Below are 17,788 nucleotides of genomic sequence, written 5' to 3' on the forward strand. Positions count from 1 at the left end.
CGCAAGTAGATAAATAGGCACCACTGCATTGGGAAGGTAAACGGCGTTTCCATGTGTTCTGGTTTCTGTCACGGTGTCCCGTTGCGCCAGAAGCAGTTTAGTCATGCTGGCCACATGACCCAGAAAGCTGTCTGTGGGCAAACGCCAGCTCCCTCGGCCTGAAAGTTAGATGAGTGACGCCACCCCATAGTTGCCTTTGAGTGGACTTAACCATCCAGGGGTCCTTTACCTTTACTTTTTTTACATGAAGGATCCTAAGTAAGATGGAAAGTCAAGGGGGGATTATTAGGTTGTCTTTGTTTTTGTTTTTATTATGTAATTTGTGTTTTTTATATTGCGATTTTATGTTGTGAACCACTCTGAGATATGCGGGTATAATAATTAATCAATCAATCAATCAATCAATCAATTAATTAATAATAGTGTGAGACCACCTTGGCTGTATCACTGATGTCCCAGAAGAAGGGGGAGAGCTATTCTCTTTCCTGGCATGGTCTTATGGGAGATAAAATTAGGGGGGGCAGGGAACTGGGGCGAGTGACCATGCAAGCTATCCAAATGGCATATATTAGTGGACCCCAATAATAGTGGAGGGTATATAGCAGGGAGGGGCTGGAGTCTGGGGTGGTGTTGTGCATCAAAGGGGGTGGCTAGGCTCTGATGGATTGTCGGTTCTTCCTACTAGGCTTTCGGCAGAGCAGTTCATCCGCACCCCGACTGGGGACCACTTTGTGAAGGAGTCCGTCCGCAAAGGGCTGCTGCCTGAGATCTTGGAGAATCTCCTGGCTGCCCGCAAGAGGTGAAGTAGGAGGCACATGTCTGGAGCGGTGGGGAAGTTTTCGGGTGTAAGATAATTGGAAGAAGGGAGGGCAGGCCCATAACCTGGGTTTCGAGCACCTTCCTTGCACACATCATCATCATCATCATCATCATCATCATCATCATCATCATAAATTAATTATACCCCGCCCATCTGGCTGAGTTTCCCCAGCCACTCTGGGCGGCTCCCAATCAGTGTTAAAAACAGTACAGCGTTACATATTAAAAACTTCCCTGAACAGGGCTGCCTTAAGATGTTCCTGGGTCAATCTCCAGCACCTCCAGCTGATAGCAGAACCAGGACCTTGGGCAGCTGTTGGCAGTCCTAGTAGACAATTCCTGACTTAGAGGGGCCGATAATCCAGCTCATAGGAAGGCGTCTTCCTGTGCAAGACCAGGCACCTGGAGAAGGAGTTCTGGTTTCCCTGACTTGGAAATAAGGTTTAAGCAGCCTTGTATTAAAGAACTCACCTGGTAGCCACAGGGGACAAGGAATTGGATGCAGGCGAGTGCATGGAACTGTACGTTGGTGAGTGATCAGGCTGGTGGAGGAAGGACCAATTATTCTGTTGCCTGCTGTGTACCCACATGGGAGATGCCAGACGAAAGAAGGCCCTCTCCTCCTTACACAGCCTAGAAATGCAAAAGGCTCCCATTCTGGCAGAGGAAGGGAGCTCTCCTTGCTAGTGATGTTTCGTTTCAGGCTAGTAACTTTTGTAGGCTTATTTGCAAGGGTGCTCTAAGGGAAGGATGTCTTGGGGTACATGGCAGGAGGGAGGGAGGTGAGATACCTTAAATGCTTGGAACCCTGGAGGTATTGAGAGATCCGGTATGGAAGGGAGTACAGCTTGGTTTTGCGGGTGGCAAGCGAAGTGCGTTTGTAGCAAAGGCATACGTCACCTAGAATTTGGCAATGGCACTTTAATAAACTTGAGGCAGTGCTGGGGATTGGGGAAGGAAGGTAGGATATAGCCCTATTATGAGGGGAAAAGCAAACCACTGGAAGAAGGGTCACTTTTTTATTTTTGCATCCTTCTCCAATGAGAATACAGTGGTACGTCAGGTTACATACGCTTCAGGTTACAGACTCCGCTAACCAGAAATAGTGCTTCAGGTTAAGAACTTTGCTTCAGGATGAGAACAGAAATCGTGCAGCGGCGGCCGCGGGAGGCCCCATTAGCTGAAGTGGTGCTTCAGGTTAAGAACCATTTCAGGTTAAGAACGGACCTCCGGAACGAATTAAGTACTTAACCTGAGGTACCACTGTATTTCACATTGGACTTCTTTGCTTTGGGGGAAGAGAGTTTTTATTTTTCATCAAATTATGAATGCAAAACCAAGTCATACAACCTATTGTTCTAATATGCTATAAACTTTTTGGTTTTCAAATTCTGTAAACCCAGAAGTAAATGCTTCAGTTTTTGAACATGCCTCAGAACATGCCATGTGGCTTCTGTTTTGAGTTTTCTGTATTGAGGCTTCCGTATTCAGTTTTCGGTTTTCGAACGTTTCGGAACTCGAACAGTCTCCCGGAACGGATTACATTCGAAAACCGAGATACCACTGTACTCTTTTTACGTTCTTTTAACGCAGGTGTGGCAGATGTAATACAGTACAGTGGTACCGCGGGTTACATACGCTTCAGGTTACGGACTCCGCTAACTCAGAAATAGTACCTCGGGTTAAGAACTTCGCTTCAGGATGAGAACAGAAATCGTGCTCTGGTGGCGCGGCGGCAGCGGGAAGCCCCATTAGCTAAAGTGGTGCTTCAGGTTATGCACAGTTTCAGGTTAAGTACTTAACCTGAGGTACCACTGTATCTTGCATTTTTTTTTAAAAAAAAGTTTTATTAAACTTATTACAATGATGGATATTTAACGATGGAAACGTATATTTGAAAACTTTAATGGAAATGGTGTCTTGTATTTTTAACTTGTGAACTTCCCTGAGATCTTTTGATGAAGGGTAGTATATTCATCCTCACCATCCAGAGGGCTTAGAAGGCTGTTAAAAAGAGTTTCACTTAACAGATGTGCACTTTAGCGGCTGGTAGGGAGGGGCCAGTACAGAACTGCCGTGGTCATTCTTCACTCCTTCTTTGTTCTGTCCCATTTTTGGCTCAGGGCCAAGGGAGAGCTGAAGCAGGAGACCGACCCATTCAAGCGCCAAGTGCTGGACGGACGGCAGCTGGCGCTCAAGGTCAGCGCCAACTCTGTGTACGGCTTCACTGGAGCCCAGGTGGGCAAGCTACCTTGCCTTGAGATCTCTCAGGTAAGCCTACCCATCCCCTTCAAACGCAGGGGAGTTGTCAGGTTATGGTTTTATAGTACAATGCACAAATGTCAACGAAACACGGGGGAAACACCTATTACAGATTCCCTGTTTACCAGATCAGCCAGTTGCATATCAGCTGCGAGGCGGGTCAGTTGCTTATTAAGTTATCCCTCATTTGCTATCGTGAGCTGACTGGACTGAATTGTTGTGCTGATCTTTGTGGTCTGCTTATAATTTATGAAGCAAACTTTCTGACCCTTTGAAAACGAAACAAGGTTCTGCAGTTAATGGGTGGCGAGTTCAGGGAAGTCAGAAGGAAGTACTGCTCGCAAAAAGCCCAATTTAAACTTCATGGAATCCACCGCTACAAAGAGGCATTGCTTGCCAGTCGCTTAGATTAGTTTTTGGAAAGATTAGATAAACCCATGCAGGGCAGAGAGCTGCTATCTACAGGCTAGCTATAAACTGTGACAGATAAATGGAAGCAACATATCCTAGATCTCGTGAGTGCCCAGATACTGGGAACAAACAGCAGGATAAGCCCACTGCCTATTCGTTACCTGCTGGTCGCAGCTCAGAGGTATCCGGTTGGCTGCTTTTGGAAGCGGAATACTGAACTTCATGGATTTTCGCTTTCCTAGTTTTATTTCTGTAGGGTAGGTTAGGTAAAGGTAAAGGGACCCCTGACCATTAGATCCAGTTGTGACCGACTCTGAGGTTGCGACGCTCATCTCGCTTTATTGGCCGAGGGAGCCGGCATACATCTTCCGGGTCATGTGGCCAGCATGACTAAGCCGCTTCTGGCGAGCCAGAGCAGCGCACGGAAACGCCGTTTACCTTCCCGCCAGAGTGGTACCTATTTATCTACTTGCACTTGACGTGCTTTTGAACTGCTAGGTTGGCAGTAGCTGGGACTGAGCAACGGGAGTTCACCCCGTCGCGGGGATTCGAACCGCTGACCTTCTGATCGGCAAGTCCTAGGCTCTGTGGTTTAACCCACAGCGCCACCCGCGTCCCTCATAGGGTAGGTTAGTCAGCAGGAAAATGTTTGGGTGTAATGGGTACAGCATCTCCAACAATGCAGTGTCTAAACCAGGCCTGATCCAGCCCACAAAGTATTTGCTGGTGACTTGCCTGCTTCTGATCCAATCTGCAGGATCTGGGGCAAATGGCATTTGTCTCCATGCAGATTAGGGTGCCCTCGAGCACTCTGGAGACAGGAAGGGATGTTCGGGACTGCTTCTGTGGTTCTTGGGAGCGCTGCTTCCTGTTTCTGAAGCAGTGCAACTCGGTAGCATCCGTGAGCCTCAGGAAAACCCTACAGCTAGCAAAGTATGGCTGGGGTTTCTGGTTAAGCTTTTAAGGAAGCTTTTAAGCAAAAGTCTCCTTCAGCCCTTTTGTCTGTCTGAAATACATCGTTTTAACCCTTCTTTTCCAGAGCGTGACTGGGTTTGGGCGTCAGATGATTGAGAAGACGAAGCAGCTGGTGGAATCCAAGTACACAATCGCCAACGGTTACAGTTCTGACGCCAAGGTTGGAGAGGGAATGCAGGCTGATGTGTCTCTTTTTTGGGTGGAGCAGATTGGGGAAAGCCCTAGAAGGACATCTACAGCAGTGTTAAAGATGACCAGTACTAAAGCTGTCTGACCTCAGTTTGGGGGCCTTGTTCTGGCACCTCACACACTGTCTTTGGCAGCATTTATCTTTTTAAATATAATTTTTATTGACTTTTACATTTTTATCATAATAACATCATAACAAAAAATGCAGTTCACAGGCTTCCCCCTCCCCCACGACTTCCCTCAACTTCCTCTTCTAGTTTTTTATATAATAACTTCTCCTGCTTTCTTTATTATATCTTAATATTAAATTCTTTAAATTCAAGAATTTTATACTCTTGTCATTTTACCATCATCTTTATACTTCCTGTATTTGTTTTGTTAATTGTAAGTGTTTGCTCACATCCTGCTAGTGAGTCCATTTCTTTACATTGTTTCTGTAGGCACAACATAAAGGGTTCCCAGTCTTTTTTAAAGTCTCTGTTGTCCTTGTCTCTAAGTCTTTCAGTTAGCTTTGCCATTTCAGCGTATTCCACCAATTTTTATTGCCATTCTTCTTTAGTTGGTAATTTGTCACTTTTCCATCTTTGGGCTAGCAATATCCTAGCCAAGGTTGTAACATACATAAAAAGTTTCTTCTTCTCTTTTGGCAAATCTTGACCTGAAATGCCTAGCAAAAAGGCTTCTGGTCTTTTAACAAAGGTTGTCTCAAACATTCTTTTCATTTCATTATAAATCATTACCCAATAATTTTAAATTATTTTACAATTCCACCGCATGTGAAAAAAACGTGCCTTCTTTTTTCTTTACATTTCCAACACTTATTGAAGCTTGTTCTGTACGTTTTTGCAGGAGTCGATGCATCATTTTCATATAATTCTCTTTTAACAATACAGTTGTACCTCTACTTACGTATCCCTCTGGATATGGAATCTTTGGGTTATGGCCATGGCAACCCCGGAAGTGTATACTTCTGGGTTTCGCCACATGTGCAGAAGCGTACCTCTATTTATGTAATTTTTGGGGTGCAAATGGACCCCCAGAGCTAATTAAGTTCATATCCGGAGGGTCCTCTGTATACAATCAGTAAATTTTAAATTGACTTTCCGTATTTTCCCCCAGTCTTCCATTTGGATATTGTGTCATTTTTTAAGTCTGTTTGGCGGCATTTATCATGTTCACAATGGCCGTTGGTAAGGGAGGAGTGGCAGCAGGGAGGCCACAGGACAGTCAGAAGGGAAAGAGATCTTGTGGCTGGGAAAGTGGCACAGACAGGGAAACGGGGCAGGGGACGAGCCAGACAGAAGCTGCAAGAGGAAGAGAAAGTGACACACTGTGGCTTGTGGTGGAGGCAGCTGGCATAGCTGTCCTGCGGCTGAGAAGCTGTGAGACGCAGAGAGATGGGTTAGCAGTTTCCAGAGTTTCATTGTGGCCTTCTCCCCTAACAGGTAGTATACGGGGACACAGACTCCGTCATGTGCCGCTTGGGTGTGCCGTCAGTCGCCGAGGCCATGGAGATAGGCAGGGACGCAGCTGCCTGGGTCTCCAGCCATTTCATTCCCCCCATCAAGCTAGAGTTTGAGAAGGTGAGTCTCAGAAAAGCCTCTCCATCTCCCATCGCCACCCACTGGGTTCGTAACTTTGGAAACCCTCGGCCATAAGATTCCCATATAACGCTAGGAAGTGCCTTGACGTAAGAGGTGGAAAACAGAGATGACGTTTGGAGTGGATGGGCAGGGAGGAAGGAGATGGGAAATGAAGACCAAGGGCACATACCTTTACACTGGTACATGTCAAGGAAGTTTGTTAACACTGATAGCATCTTCCCTGTGATTAAAGGTAAAGGACCCCCGACCATTAGGTCCAGTCGTGGCCAACTCTGGGGTTGCGGTGCTCATCTCGCTTTATAGGCCGAGGGAGCCGGCGTACAGCTTCCGGGTCATGTGGCCAGCATGACTAAGCCGCTTCTGGCGAACCAGAGCAGCACACGGAAGCGCTGTTTACCTTTCCGCCGGAGCGGTACCTATTTATCTACTTGCACTTTGAGGTGCTTTTGAACTGCTAGATTGGCAGGAGCAGGGACCAAGCAACGGGAGCTCACCCCCTCGTGGGGATTCGAACCGCCAACCTTCTGATCAGCAAGTCCTAGGCTCTGTGGTTTAACCCACAGCGCCACCCGCGTCTCTCCCTGTGATTGTGAGGGCCTAAACTAGATGTGATGTCTGCTGCGAAATTAGAATCATAGAGTTGGGAGAGAAAAAACCCAAGAGTTATCTAGCCCAACTTCCTGCAGTGCAGGAATCTCAGCTAAAGCATCCATGACGGATTAACGCACCTATCTTCCGTTAGTGTACCCCAATTAATGCACCCATCTTCCGTTAATGTAAATAAGCAGCCGAGGGGAAGCCTAAGCACCCTCGAGACCACATGGAATGGGCAAAGGGTGTGTGAGCTTAATGGGGAAAACTGAGCGCTTCAAAAATGCTATTTTAATTTCAAAACAAGCCTCCCGTGGCACTCAAACCCTGTGCAGTTACTGAACAGGTACTTGAAACACCCACTGTTTCAGCTGAAAAAGCAATCATAATCTGAAAAAGAAAGTCTGTTCATCCTAGAATCATAAAATCGCAGAATTGTAGAGTTGGAAGGGACCACAGGGGTCATCTAGTCCAACCCCCACAAGGCAGGAATATTTCACTCAATGTGGGGCTCGAACCCACAACCCTGAGATTTAAGAGTCTCATTCTCTAATGAATTAGCTATTCCAGTTGTTGCCCAACAAGAACCTTCTGAAATAAGTTTCAACTTTAGTGCCTGAAGGCTCCTATGTGATAACACAGACCTTTACTGTTTTCTCAATCTGTCCGCGCACCAGGTGTACTTCCCCTATCTCCTGATCAACAAGAAACGCTATGCTGGCCTCTATTTCTCTTCCAACCCTGACACCCACGACAAGATGGACTGTAAGGGCATCGAGACCGTGCGCCGCGACAACTGCCCCCTAGTGGCAAACCTCATCAACACCTGCCTACAAAAGCTGCTCATAGATAGGTCTGTAGGTGTTTGTTTGAGACGAAGCCCCGTTCTGGTCTGCCGAGCGGTTGTGGGCATGATCTGAGGCTGAACAATATTTATCTCAAATTCCTGGATGCTGGGACAAAACTCTTAGAAACGGGCTCCTACGAATGGCAAACCCGACCATAGCATCCCAGCTTTCTGTAGCCTGCCTGAAGGCTCAGAACCTTGATTCATTCGGGGACGGTTCTCTTCTGCGGGAAAGAGAGGAGGGGCTCAGATTATTCCACGCTTCCTTCTCTGCAGGGACCCTACAGGTGCCGTGGCCCATGCCAAGGAGGTGATCTCCGATCTGCTTTGCAACAGAGTCGACATCTCACAGCTGGTGATCACCAAGGAACTGACACGTACAGCAGACGAATACGCAGGTCGCCAGGCTCATGTGGAGCTGGCCGAGCGGTGAGTAGAGCAAAGGAGGAGGCGGCACTTCCCCCCACCTTTTCTTATTGGGTTGGGGGCAGGGGGAAAGAAATGTATCACTTCCCAAGCGAGCAAAGGGGGTGGCCCTGACCCCAAGACACCCCACATATTTAGACCGAACATGAAACTCCCTTTATGTTAGGTCTGACCATCATTTATTTAACTGGCAGCATCTCTCTCAAGGTTCTGCACTTAGGCAGAACCAGATGCACAAATATGAGATGTGGGGACGCTTACTAGTAGTACAGTGGCACCTTGGTTCTCAAACACCTTGGTACACAAACAGTTTGGAACCCAAACGCTGCAAACCTGGAAGTAAGTGTTCCGGTTTGCGAATGTCTTTCGGAAACCGAATGTGCTCCGTTTTGAATGTTATGCTTCCGATTTGAGTGCCACTCTTCTGTTTTGAGTGTTACACTGAGGTCGCTCTGTTTTTGCTACTTCTTTTGTGTTTTTGTGGCTTTTTGGTTTCTTTTCATGACTGTGTGGAACCCAGTTCGGCTACTGATAGATAGATAGATAGATAGATAGATAGATAGATAGATAGATAGATAGATAGACAGACAGACAGATAGACAGACAGATAGACAGACAGATAGATTGTGTGTCTTTCATTTTATGGATCAATGGTCTCGTTAGATAGTAAAATTCATGTTAAATTGCTGTTTTAGGGGTGGTTTTGAAAAGTCTGGAACGGATTAATCCATTTTGCCTTTCTATGGGAAAACGCGCCTTGGTTTTGGAATGCTTTGATTTTGGAACGGACTTCCGGAACGGATTAAGTTTGAGAACCAAGGTACCACTGTACATGTAAAAAGGATCTAGGGGGTCTTAGTAGATCACAAGCTTAACATGAGTCAACAGTGTGATGCAGCAGCAAATAAAAGCTGATGCTATTCCTGCATCAACAGAACTATAGTTTCTTGATCAAGGGAAGTAATACTACCACTCTATTCTGCCTTGGTCAGACCACGCCTGGAATACTGTGTCCAGTTCTGGGCACCATAATTTAAGAAGGATGTTGATAAGCTGGAATGTGTGCAGAGGAGGGCAACCAAGATGATCAAGGGTCTGGAAACTAAGCCTTATGAGGAGCGGTTGAAGGAGCTGGGTACGTTTAGCCTGTGAAAAAGGAGACATGATAGCCATCTTCAAATATTTGAAGGGCTGTCGTATGGAAGATGGAACAAGCTTGTTTTTTCCTGCTCTGGAGGATAGGACCTGAACCAATGGCTTCAAGTTACAAGAAAGGAGATTCCAGCTATATATCAGGAAGAACTTTCTGACAGTAAGAGCTGCCTGACAGTGGAACGGTCTCCCTTGGGATGCTGTGGACTCTCCTCCCTTGGAGGTTTCTAAGCAGAGGTTGGATGGTGGCCACCTGTCATGGATGCTTTAGCTGAGATTCCTGCATTACAGGGGGTTGGGCTAGATGACCCTTGGGGTCCCTTCCAACTACACAATTCTATGATTCTAGGTTTTCAAGCAGAGTCTTTTCCAGCCCTGCCACCTGAGATCCTCATAATGGAGACACCGTGCATTGGACCCATAGGAGCCAATTCCTAGGGCCTCAGGGGTCATTGCCCTCTCCCCCCCCCCAATAAAATATTTGAGGGGGGCTGGGCTTCCCCAAAATTGACGGGCATTGCCATTCAAATGACATGTGTGCACTGCATCATGTGATGGCTTATGTGGGGTGGGGCATACCTGCCCCCTGCCCGATATTTTACAGTGGTACCTCGGGTTACAGACACTTCAGGTTGCAAACGCTTCAGGTTACAGACTCTGCTAACCCAGAAATAGTACCTCGGGTTAAGAACTTTGCTTCAGGATGAGAACAGAAATTGCATGGTGGCAGCAGGAGGCCCCATTAGCTAAAGTGGTGCCTCAGGTTAAGAACAGTTTCAAGTTAAGAACGGACCTCCAGAACGAATTAAGTTCTTAACCCGAGGTACCACTGTATTCAAGTTGGCACCCCCACTTAGACCTTTCAAAGGTCGTGTTGAGTAGCAGTTTGGCAGGTTTCCCATGAGGGCATGTGGTTGGCCCCTGTGAGAACAGAATTCTGGCCTAGATGGGCTACAGGCCTGATCCCACAGGCTCTCCTTGTGTCCTTATGTTCTACGGCCACTCTGTGGTCCCCTTTCTTGAGTTCTGAGAGCAAGAGGGTATTATGGGAGCCAGTGTGGTGTAGTGGTTAAGAGCGGTAGACTCGTAATCTGGTGAACTGGGTTCGCGTCTCCGCTCCTCCACATGCAGCTGCTGGGTGACCTGGGGCCAGTCACACTTCTCTGAAGTCTCTCAGCCCCACTCACCTCACAGAGTGTTTGTTGTGGGGGAGGAAGGGAAAGGAGAATGTTAGCCGCTTTGAGACTCCTTCCGGTAGTGATAAAGCGGGATATCAAATCCAAACTCCTCCTCCTCCTCCTCCTCCTCCTCTTCTTCTTCTTCTTCTTCTTCTTCTTCTTCTTCTTCTTCTTCTTCTTTCTCTCCTCTTCCCCCTCCTCCCTCCCCTTTGACTTTCTTTACCCTGTTATTGAGGCCCGTCTGCCCTCAGGACAGCGGAAAAAGGTGTGTGGGTGTGGGGCGGCTGGTGAGGCATGACCGAAGGGAAGGGCAGAAATAGTTATGGCCAGCGCAGCTGCAAGTGGAACCTTCTGCGACGCCCACCCCTCCTGCTCTGGGCTTCCTGTCTGACTGCCGCCACTTCATCTGCCTCGCACAGGCACACGTTCCGGTGTGACAGACCTGCTCCTTTTGCTTCGCTGCCTCTTGACAAACAAATGTTTGGGCGGTGAAAGTGTCCCCGGTGGGGCCGCCTTTGCGGGACAGGGCTGGTACCAGTTTGCCCTCGTGCTTCGTTCTGTACTGTCATCTTTTTCAAGATATTTGTCAGCGGTGCCTCCGCTGTTGGAAAATATGTTAATAGCGTTATTATCGCACCTGGGGTCGCATGTTGGGCTTTTTGGCATCTCACATTTTAACTTCTTCCAGCTCCTTTTGAGAGACTCGTCCTGTTTTGTATGCATCTATTTTCAGTAAAGTCAGCTTTTATTAAATCTCAAAAAACGTCCAGTAATCACACCAGAATGCTAAATATGTACACATTATAAATACCTTTAATATACATAGATTCATGTTTTGCCACGTAGAAAAGCTGTTATATTTGTCAACACTTACATTTATTCTTCATAAATGCTGTTGGAGGATTCCATAGATAATTAAAAATTTTCTCTCTTTTTAGTTTAGTTTATTTATAAAAATGAATAGACTGCTATTTCATAAAAATATGTCAGAGCATCAGGGCAGTTCACAACAAAAATACATGAAACCATATAAAAAGTTGTAGACAGTGGTACCTCGGGTTACAGACGCTTCAGGTTACAGACGCTTCAGGTTACAAACTCTGCTAACCCAGAAATAGTACCTCGGGTTAAGAACTTTGCTTCAGGATGAGAACAGAAATTGCGCGGCGGGAGCAGCGGGAGGCCCCATTAGCTCAAGTGGTGCTTCAGGTTAAGAACAGTTTCAGGTTAAGAACGAACCTCTGGAACGAATTAAGTTCTTAACCCGAGGTACCACTGTATAATCTCTCACTCCAATCAGTTCTGTGTGTTTATTCATCTTTGCTACCTTCCAGATTTTTGCCAGCTATTCTTTTGGTGTTTGAGGTGGCCCGGTTTTCAATTTTTGTGCATCAAGCATAAACCAAACAAAGTTACTGCTTTTAGAGTCATGCTGCTCTCACGCACATGCGCCCCCAGATCCCTTCTGGCTCTGAAAACATTCCTCAGTCCCGCTCTGCAGTGCCTCCTTCTGCTTAATACATCCTTGGGGGTTGGTTCGATCCTGGCGCGCCACCTTCCAGTCTGGCTCATCATGTGACACCTCCTCATGGCTTCTCCCCTTAGGATGCGTCGGCGGGATCCTGGCAGCGCTCCCAACCTGGGGGACCGGGTTCCGTACGTCATTATCGGCGCTGCCAAAGGCGTAGCAGCTTACATGAAATCTGAAGTGAGTAATGGGGAGAGGGATGCAATGGGCAGTAGGGACCAGTAACTCGGGGGGGGGGGAGGATTCAGGCTTGTACATGTATGCTTCTTCAGGTGCAAAGCTGCATTGAGATGTGCCCCGCTAGCACTGCAAAATACTTGCCGGGGGGCGGAGATGGCTATTCACCACTAGGCTTCAAGGAGGAAGAGGTTTTTGGAAGCAGGAACTCAAAGGGGGGCTCAGGAAGCCATAGCCCAGTGATAAGAGCACCTGCTTTTGCAGGCCTGCGAGGCGCCAGGTTCAATCCCAGCTTCTCCAGATTGGGCTAGGAAACCCCGCAGAGCTGCTGCCAATCAGTGTAGGCAATACTGAACTGGATGGACCAGTGGCCTGACTGTACAAGGCAGCTTCCGGCGTTCCTAAGCTATTTCTGATGTGAGTTTTGGAGCCCCTCTTCCCCACCAGTTTTCACTAGGTTGGCTTTAATGCTTCCGCTGGATCTTGTTTGGAGTTAGTTAATTTGGGGGGGGGCATAACTAGGTCTGTTTCTCCCACTTTCGTATCCTCTCTTCCTCCCTTCTGAACTGGGGAAGGAAGGACAAAACCTCTAGGCACTGATTGAATCAAACTGACTGCTGCTACCATGAACTTCCCATGTTATGGCCTGTGCATAGACACCCCCATGCATACTGCCTACCTTCAGGTTTCCAGGGTGATTAGGCAACAAGACTGCAGAGGCAGAGAGGACTGTGCCCTGGGTGCTAAAGTGCATTCATAACCCGAAACTCACATCTTCCCTGGTTTTATGCCTTTCCCCTGTTTCTCTCTCCAGGATCCCATCTACGTGCTGGAGAATAACCTGCCCATCGACACGCAGTACTACCTGGAGCAGCAACTCGCCAAGCCCCTCTTGCGCATCTTCGAGCCCATCTTGGGAGAGGGCAAGGCGCAGAACGTCTTGCTGAGTGAGTGTGGCCGCTGGCTCTGCTTTCTGGAGAAGAGAGAGGAAGAGACCCCGTGATCCTGCAAAAAGGCTACAGACCCCATAATCATTCTCATCCTAAATTGGGATTAATTTTGGTGGCATCCGTAACCAAACCCCTGTCGCTGTGTATCTGTGTCTGGTCCACCCTCTTTGCGCTTGGTGAACTCCAAAGCAGTGTCTCACCGCCACAGGGAAGTGATCTCAATAGGCAGCCCTACAGGCCTTCTCAGGGGGCTTGTTTATAGAATCATAGAGTTGGAAGAGACCACAAGGGCCATCGAGTCCAACCCCCTGCCAAGCAGGAAACATCATCAGAGCACTCCTGACATATGGTTGTCAAGCCTCTGCTTAAAGACCTCCAAAGAAGGAGACTCCACCACACTCCTTGGCAGCAAATTCCACTGTCGAACAGCTCTTACTGTCAGCTCTTACTGAACAGCTCTTACTTATTTACTTCTTCTGTTATGTTTTTTACTCCACCAGGAACTTATCCTTCTCGAGCAGGAATTCCCAAACGTGGGTGTCCAGCTGCTTTTGGACTACAGTTCCCATCATCCCTCACCACTGGTCCTGCTAGCTAGGGATGATGGGAGTTGTAGTCCAAAAACAGCTGGAGGCCCAAGTGTGGGAAACGCTGTTCTAGAGAAACAAGAGTCTCCCATGCTTGACCCTGACCCCCACCCCCATGGATGAATTGGTAGGAAATAGCAGTGTGGGCCATCTTTCGGAAGGAGACTCTTACCCCAGACTCTTTCTTCATCTGTTTTGGCGGAAGCTATATGTTTTACACCACCCAGTCCTGCTCCCCCTTCTGCTGCTTTCGTGCTCCCTCACGTAGTCACAGAAAAGGGGATAAAACTGTAGGTAAAACCTCCTACGACAGCAAGAGCTGTTTGACCCCTCGGGAGGTTGTGGACTCTCCTTCCTTGGAGGTTTTTAAGCAGAGGTTGGGTGGCCATCTGCCATGGATGCTGTAGCTGAGATTCCTGCATTGCTGGGGGTTGGGCTAGATGACCCCTGGGTACAATTCTATGAGTATGCAGGCACAGGTGGCTTATTCTATGGGAGGTGCTAACCAGGGAAATCTGGGTACCAATCCCTTTCCATGGACAGTAATGGTGAGCAGTCCAGGGCGAGAGACGGCTGGAATACGGATCTTTACCCTCTCCTCCCCACTGTTGTAATGTATTGGAGGTGGCATACATGCTTGACCCTTAATTTCCTTCCCTTTGCAGAGGGGGAACACACTCGCTGCAAAACAGTCCTGACAGCCAAAGTCGGAGGGCTCATGGCGTTTGCTACTAAACGGAGCACCTGCATCGGTTGCCGGGCTGTGCTCAGCCACCATGGTGAGATCCTGTCCCCGCCTGTCTTTCCTGGCCTCCACTTTGCAGAGTCTTATGTAAAAAACAAGTCCCCTCCCCCATCACCCGCTTCTAACCAGCAGCGCATGTTGCAAGTTCCTTTTGCCGGAATTTGCCACAGAGTGGAGCGTGTGTCACAAAACGGTGCCTCTGCTGAGCTTTTGTTACCATCAGGAAAACCTTGCTGTACACACACAGACACACATACACACACACCCTGACCTCTGGGCACCTCTGCTTACTTCCCTGTTCTCCCTCTTTCTCAAGTTTGCAGAGGGGGGAGGGGGGCTACTTGCAAGTTGCGGGAGAGGATCTGAAACCAAGTTTCTCGGTTTGTTTGAAGATATGTGGCGCTGTTAAAGGGGGTGGGCTCTGCCAGGATGCCTGAATACCCTGGGATGGGAGTAATTTCTCGTGGGCGGTTTGGAGAAAGGCTGGGAGCAGAGGGCCTTCTTGGTAGTGGCACCCTCCCTGTGGAACGCCCTCCCACCAGATGTCAAAGACAACTGTGACTTTTAGAAGACATCTGAAGGCAGCCCTTTTAGGGAAGTTTTTAATGTTTGATGTTTAATTGTGTTTTTAATATTCTGTAGGGGGCTGCCCAGAGTGGCTGGGAAAACACAGCCAGATGGGTGGGGTATAAATAAATATATTATTATTTTTATTTATTTATTTATTCCGGTGTTCTTTCTGGTCACTTACCGGAGATTTCCCAAAAGTCTTACATGCACTAGAGAAAAAGACAGAAGTTTTTTGCAACAAGAGCCCTCTCTGACTGCAAACTTGATCGTGTTGCACTAGAAAGCAGGTGCCCAGCAGCAAGGAGATGGCAGAACGAGTAACTTTAGATCAGTCCGACACAGCAAAAATTCCTCCCTGTACCCAAAGGCAGAGGAGGCTAGTAAGGTCCTGGGCATGGGCAAAAATTCATTCCACCTCATCATCTCAGCAGGAATGTAAACAGGCTGCCTTGCCATTCCATCCTGCTTGTGGCTTTCCTTTGGAATGGGGCGTCAGGGAAGGAACTCCAAAGTGGAAATGGGATAGGGAGGAAAATGGCTTTCTGGTGTGCTTTCCTCCATCAGGTGCTGTGTGCAAGTTTTGCCTGGGCCGCCAGTCTGAGCTTTACCAGAAGGAGGTAAGTGGTAGAGCCCACTGGGTTGGGTGGGAGAGCAAGGGACTCCACCAGCAAAGACATAGGAGGAGCCCAGGTGGCCTGCACACTGGACTGAGGCACAAGCCTCTGAATTAAACTTGTACCTTGGAAAATCCTCCCTTCACTGGGAGAGGAATGGGGCTGCGAGCAAGCCACTGGGAATTTTAAGGGGATAGGAAATGGGGTTTCCTGGTGGTGTAGCCCGTGGACTGGCCTGGGAAATCTCCTGTTTGAAGCTCACTTTGCCATGAACTCACTGGGTGGCCTTAAGTATATAGTTCACCCCCATCTGCAGTATGGAACAAATGATGCTGAACTACTTGTAGACATTGTGAGGATCCACAACCGCAGTCTGCATGAGTTTTGAAAAGGCCATGGAACAATTGGGTCCAAGTGCCTTGGTCCTGCCACCCGCCTCTTCTCCCCTCTCTCCCCATAGGTAACCCATTTGAGCTCTCTGGAGGAGAAGTTCTCGCGCTTGTGGACGCAGTGCCAGCGGTGCCAAGGGAGCCTGCACGAGGATGTGCTGTGTACCAGGTGAGGGGCTGGCCGCTCACCACGCCTTTGCCGAGCAGCCACCAGCTCTTGCCCGTTCCCACGGGATAATGGGCTAAAATATGACTTTACGCCACCCCTGGATGTTTACAGCTGCTTATCAGGCTGGTTTGAGAACAGCAAACAGATGGCTCCCGCAGAGAGCTAGCGGGGTGCTGGTACTCCTGAAGATGTTTATTACCTTTATAAATATAACACCTGTCAGATGCTGGCAGCGGCCAGGGGTGTGGAGAGAGAGAGAGAGAGAGCCTTCCGCTCCGGCACATGAGATACCAGCTGGGGTTGCTTGGATATACCAGTGGGACATACTTGTGTGTAAATCGGGAAACAAGGGCCACCACGGTCTGGGGTGTACTGGTAGCAAGTCCTGAGGTTGGCAGAGTGGGCTGCACCATTTTCTTCTGCATGAATAGGGTACCGTTTCTGAATGTTCCATTTAAGCTCCCCCTCCAAACACAAATTCCTTGCAAATAGATGACAAGCCCAGCGTTTTCTCCCTGCTGCACTAGTTTCCTTGCAGAGTATTTCTAGAGAGGAACGCTCCAAAACAAGAATCCCCGCCCCACCCGCAAGCCTGCAGCCTGAAGCAGTACGGCCCATTCTACCACCTCATACAAATTGACAGAAACAGGGAACGATTATGTGAGCCAAGATTTCTGGGTTCTGTTGGGCCCCTTTTCCTGCAGGGGAGACCCAGTTTTTTCCGCTAGTGTTTCCAAGCATCTCCAGGCATCTTTTGTTAGTTTCCTAAATGCAGGCTGCCAATTAAGTGTCTGCTCCCCGTCACTCCCACCCCTAAACGTTTTTTTCTCCCAACTCCTTTCAGCCGCGACTGCCCCATCTTTTACATGAGGAAGAAAGTGCAGAAGGACCTTGATGACCAGGAAGTGCTGATCTCACGCTTTGGCCCTCCCACGTGGTGATACCTCTTTGCCTTCTGTTCATCCGACTGAAACCCACCACCACCCATTATTCCCTTTTAAAGGCGCAGCAAGGCCCGGTTATGCTGCAGGGGGAAGCATTGCTCCCTCCCCTTGCCCAGTTCTGCTCTGGGTATCGCTTCTGTCACCAGGATCAGTGGCCGATACCATCAGGAAAGCTCCCTGGAGATGATTGTGGGGGCTACGTTTTGTATGAATTTCTACCAATAAAGATTTCTTTTTTTCTACATACGAGTGGCTTATGTGGGGTAACCTGAGCTGCTCTTGAGTTCTACAGGAGGAGGACTAAAGCATAGCAGAAGCCAGATGTGTTTTAGGATAGAAACCAGTGGGGAAAAGACAGTCACGGAACCAAAAAATTACACAAAACAAATCAAATGCCGTGAAAATCCCTGATGTTATTTGTTGGCTATGAAAGTGAGTTGTAAACTTAATATTAGGATGAATGTTCTGACACCATATTAAAAAAATATTGATATTACTAACGTTCCTAAATACAAAGAAAAGGTCTTCCACAAATCTCTTATATATGAGTATTTCATCAAAATAAGGATTAGCCATTCAGTTATAAAAGATATCTTCCTCGAGTTGATTAGTTCAGTGAAACAAGTTTTGTAGCCGGCATCTCGTTAAGTCTTTGTTTTAT

At 48.0% G+C, this 17,788-nt stretch overlaps 1 protein-coding gene across 2 annotated transcripts in view; it reads left to right on the top strand.

Moving 5' to 3' along the window:
- The window catches only part of POLD1 (DNA polymerase delta 1, catalytic subunit), a 32,925-nt gene extending 15,556 nt beyond the window's left edge, over positions 1-17,369 (top strand). For both annotated transcript variants that reach the window (XM_083469493.1, XM_083469494.1), the window contains exons 16-27: positions 686-799; positions 2,943-3,090; positions 4,532-4,627; positions 6,102-6,239; positions 7,529-7,704; positions 7,975-8,127; positions 12,060-12,162; positions 12,974-13,106; positions 14,362-14,475; positions 15,576-15,628; positions 16,086-16,183; positions 17,028-17,369. In XM_083469493.1, coding sequence (XP_083325619.1) covers positions 686-799; positions 2,943-3,090; positions 4,532-4,627; positions 6,102-6,239; positions 7,529-7,704; positions 7,975-8,127; positions 12,060-12,162; positions 12,974-13,106; positions 14,362-14,475; positions 15,576-15,628; positions 16,086-16,183; positions 17,028-17,124 — 1,423 coding nt within the window. In that variant the 3' untranslated portion in view covers positions 17,125-17,369. The remainder of the gene's footprint in view (positions 1-685; positions 800-2,942; positions 3,091-4,531; positions 4,628-6,101; positions 6,240-7,528; positions 7,705-7,974; positions 8,128-12,059; positions 12,163-12,973; positions 13,107-14,361; positions 14,476-15,575; positions 15,629-16,085; positions 16,184-17,027) is intronic.
- The last annotated feature ends 419 nt before the right edge of the window (positions 17,370-17,788 follow it).

This window comes from Podarcis liolepis (assembly GCF_965112155.1).
Source record: "Podarcis liolepis genome assembly, chromosome: 13".
In the NCBI taxonomy this organism is placed as follows: Eukaryota; Metazoa; Chordata; class Lepidosauria; order Squamata; family Lacertidae; genus Podarcis; species Podarcis liolepis.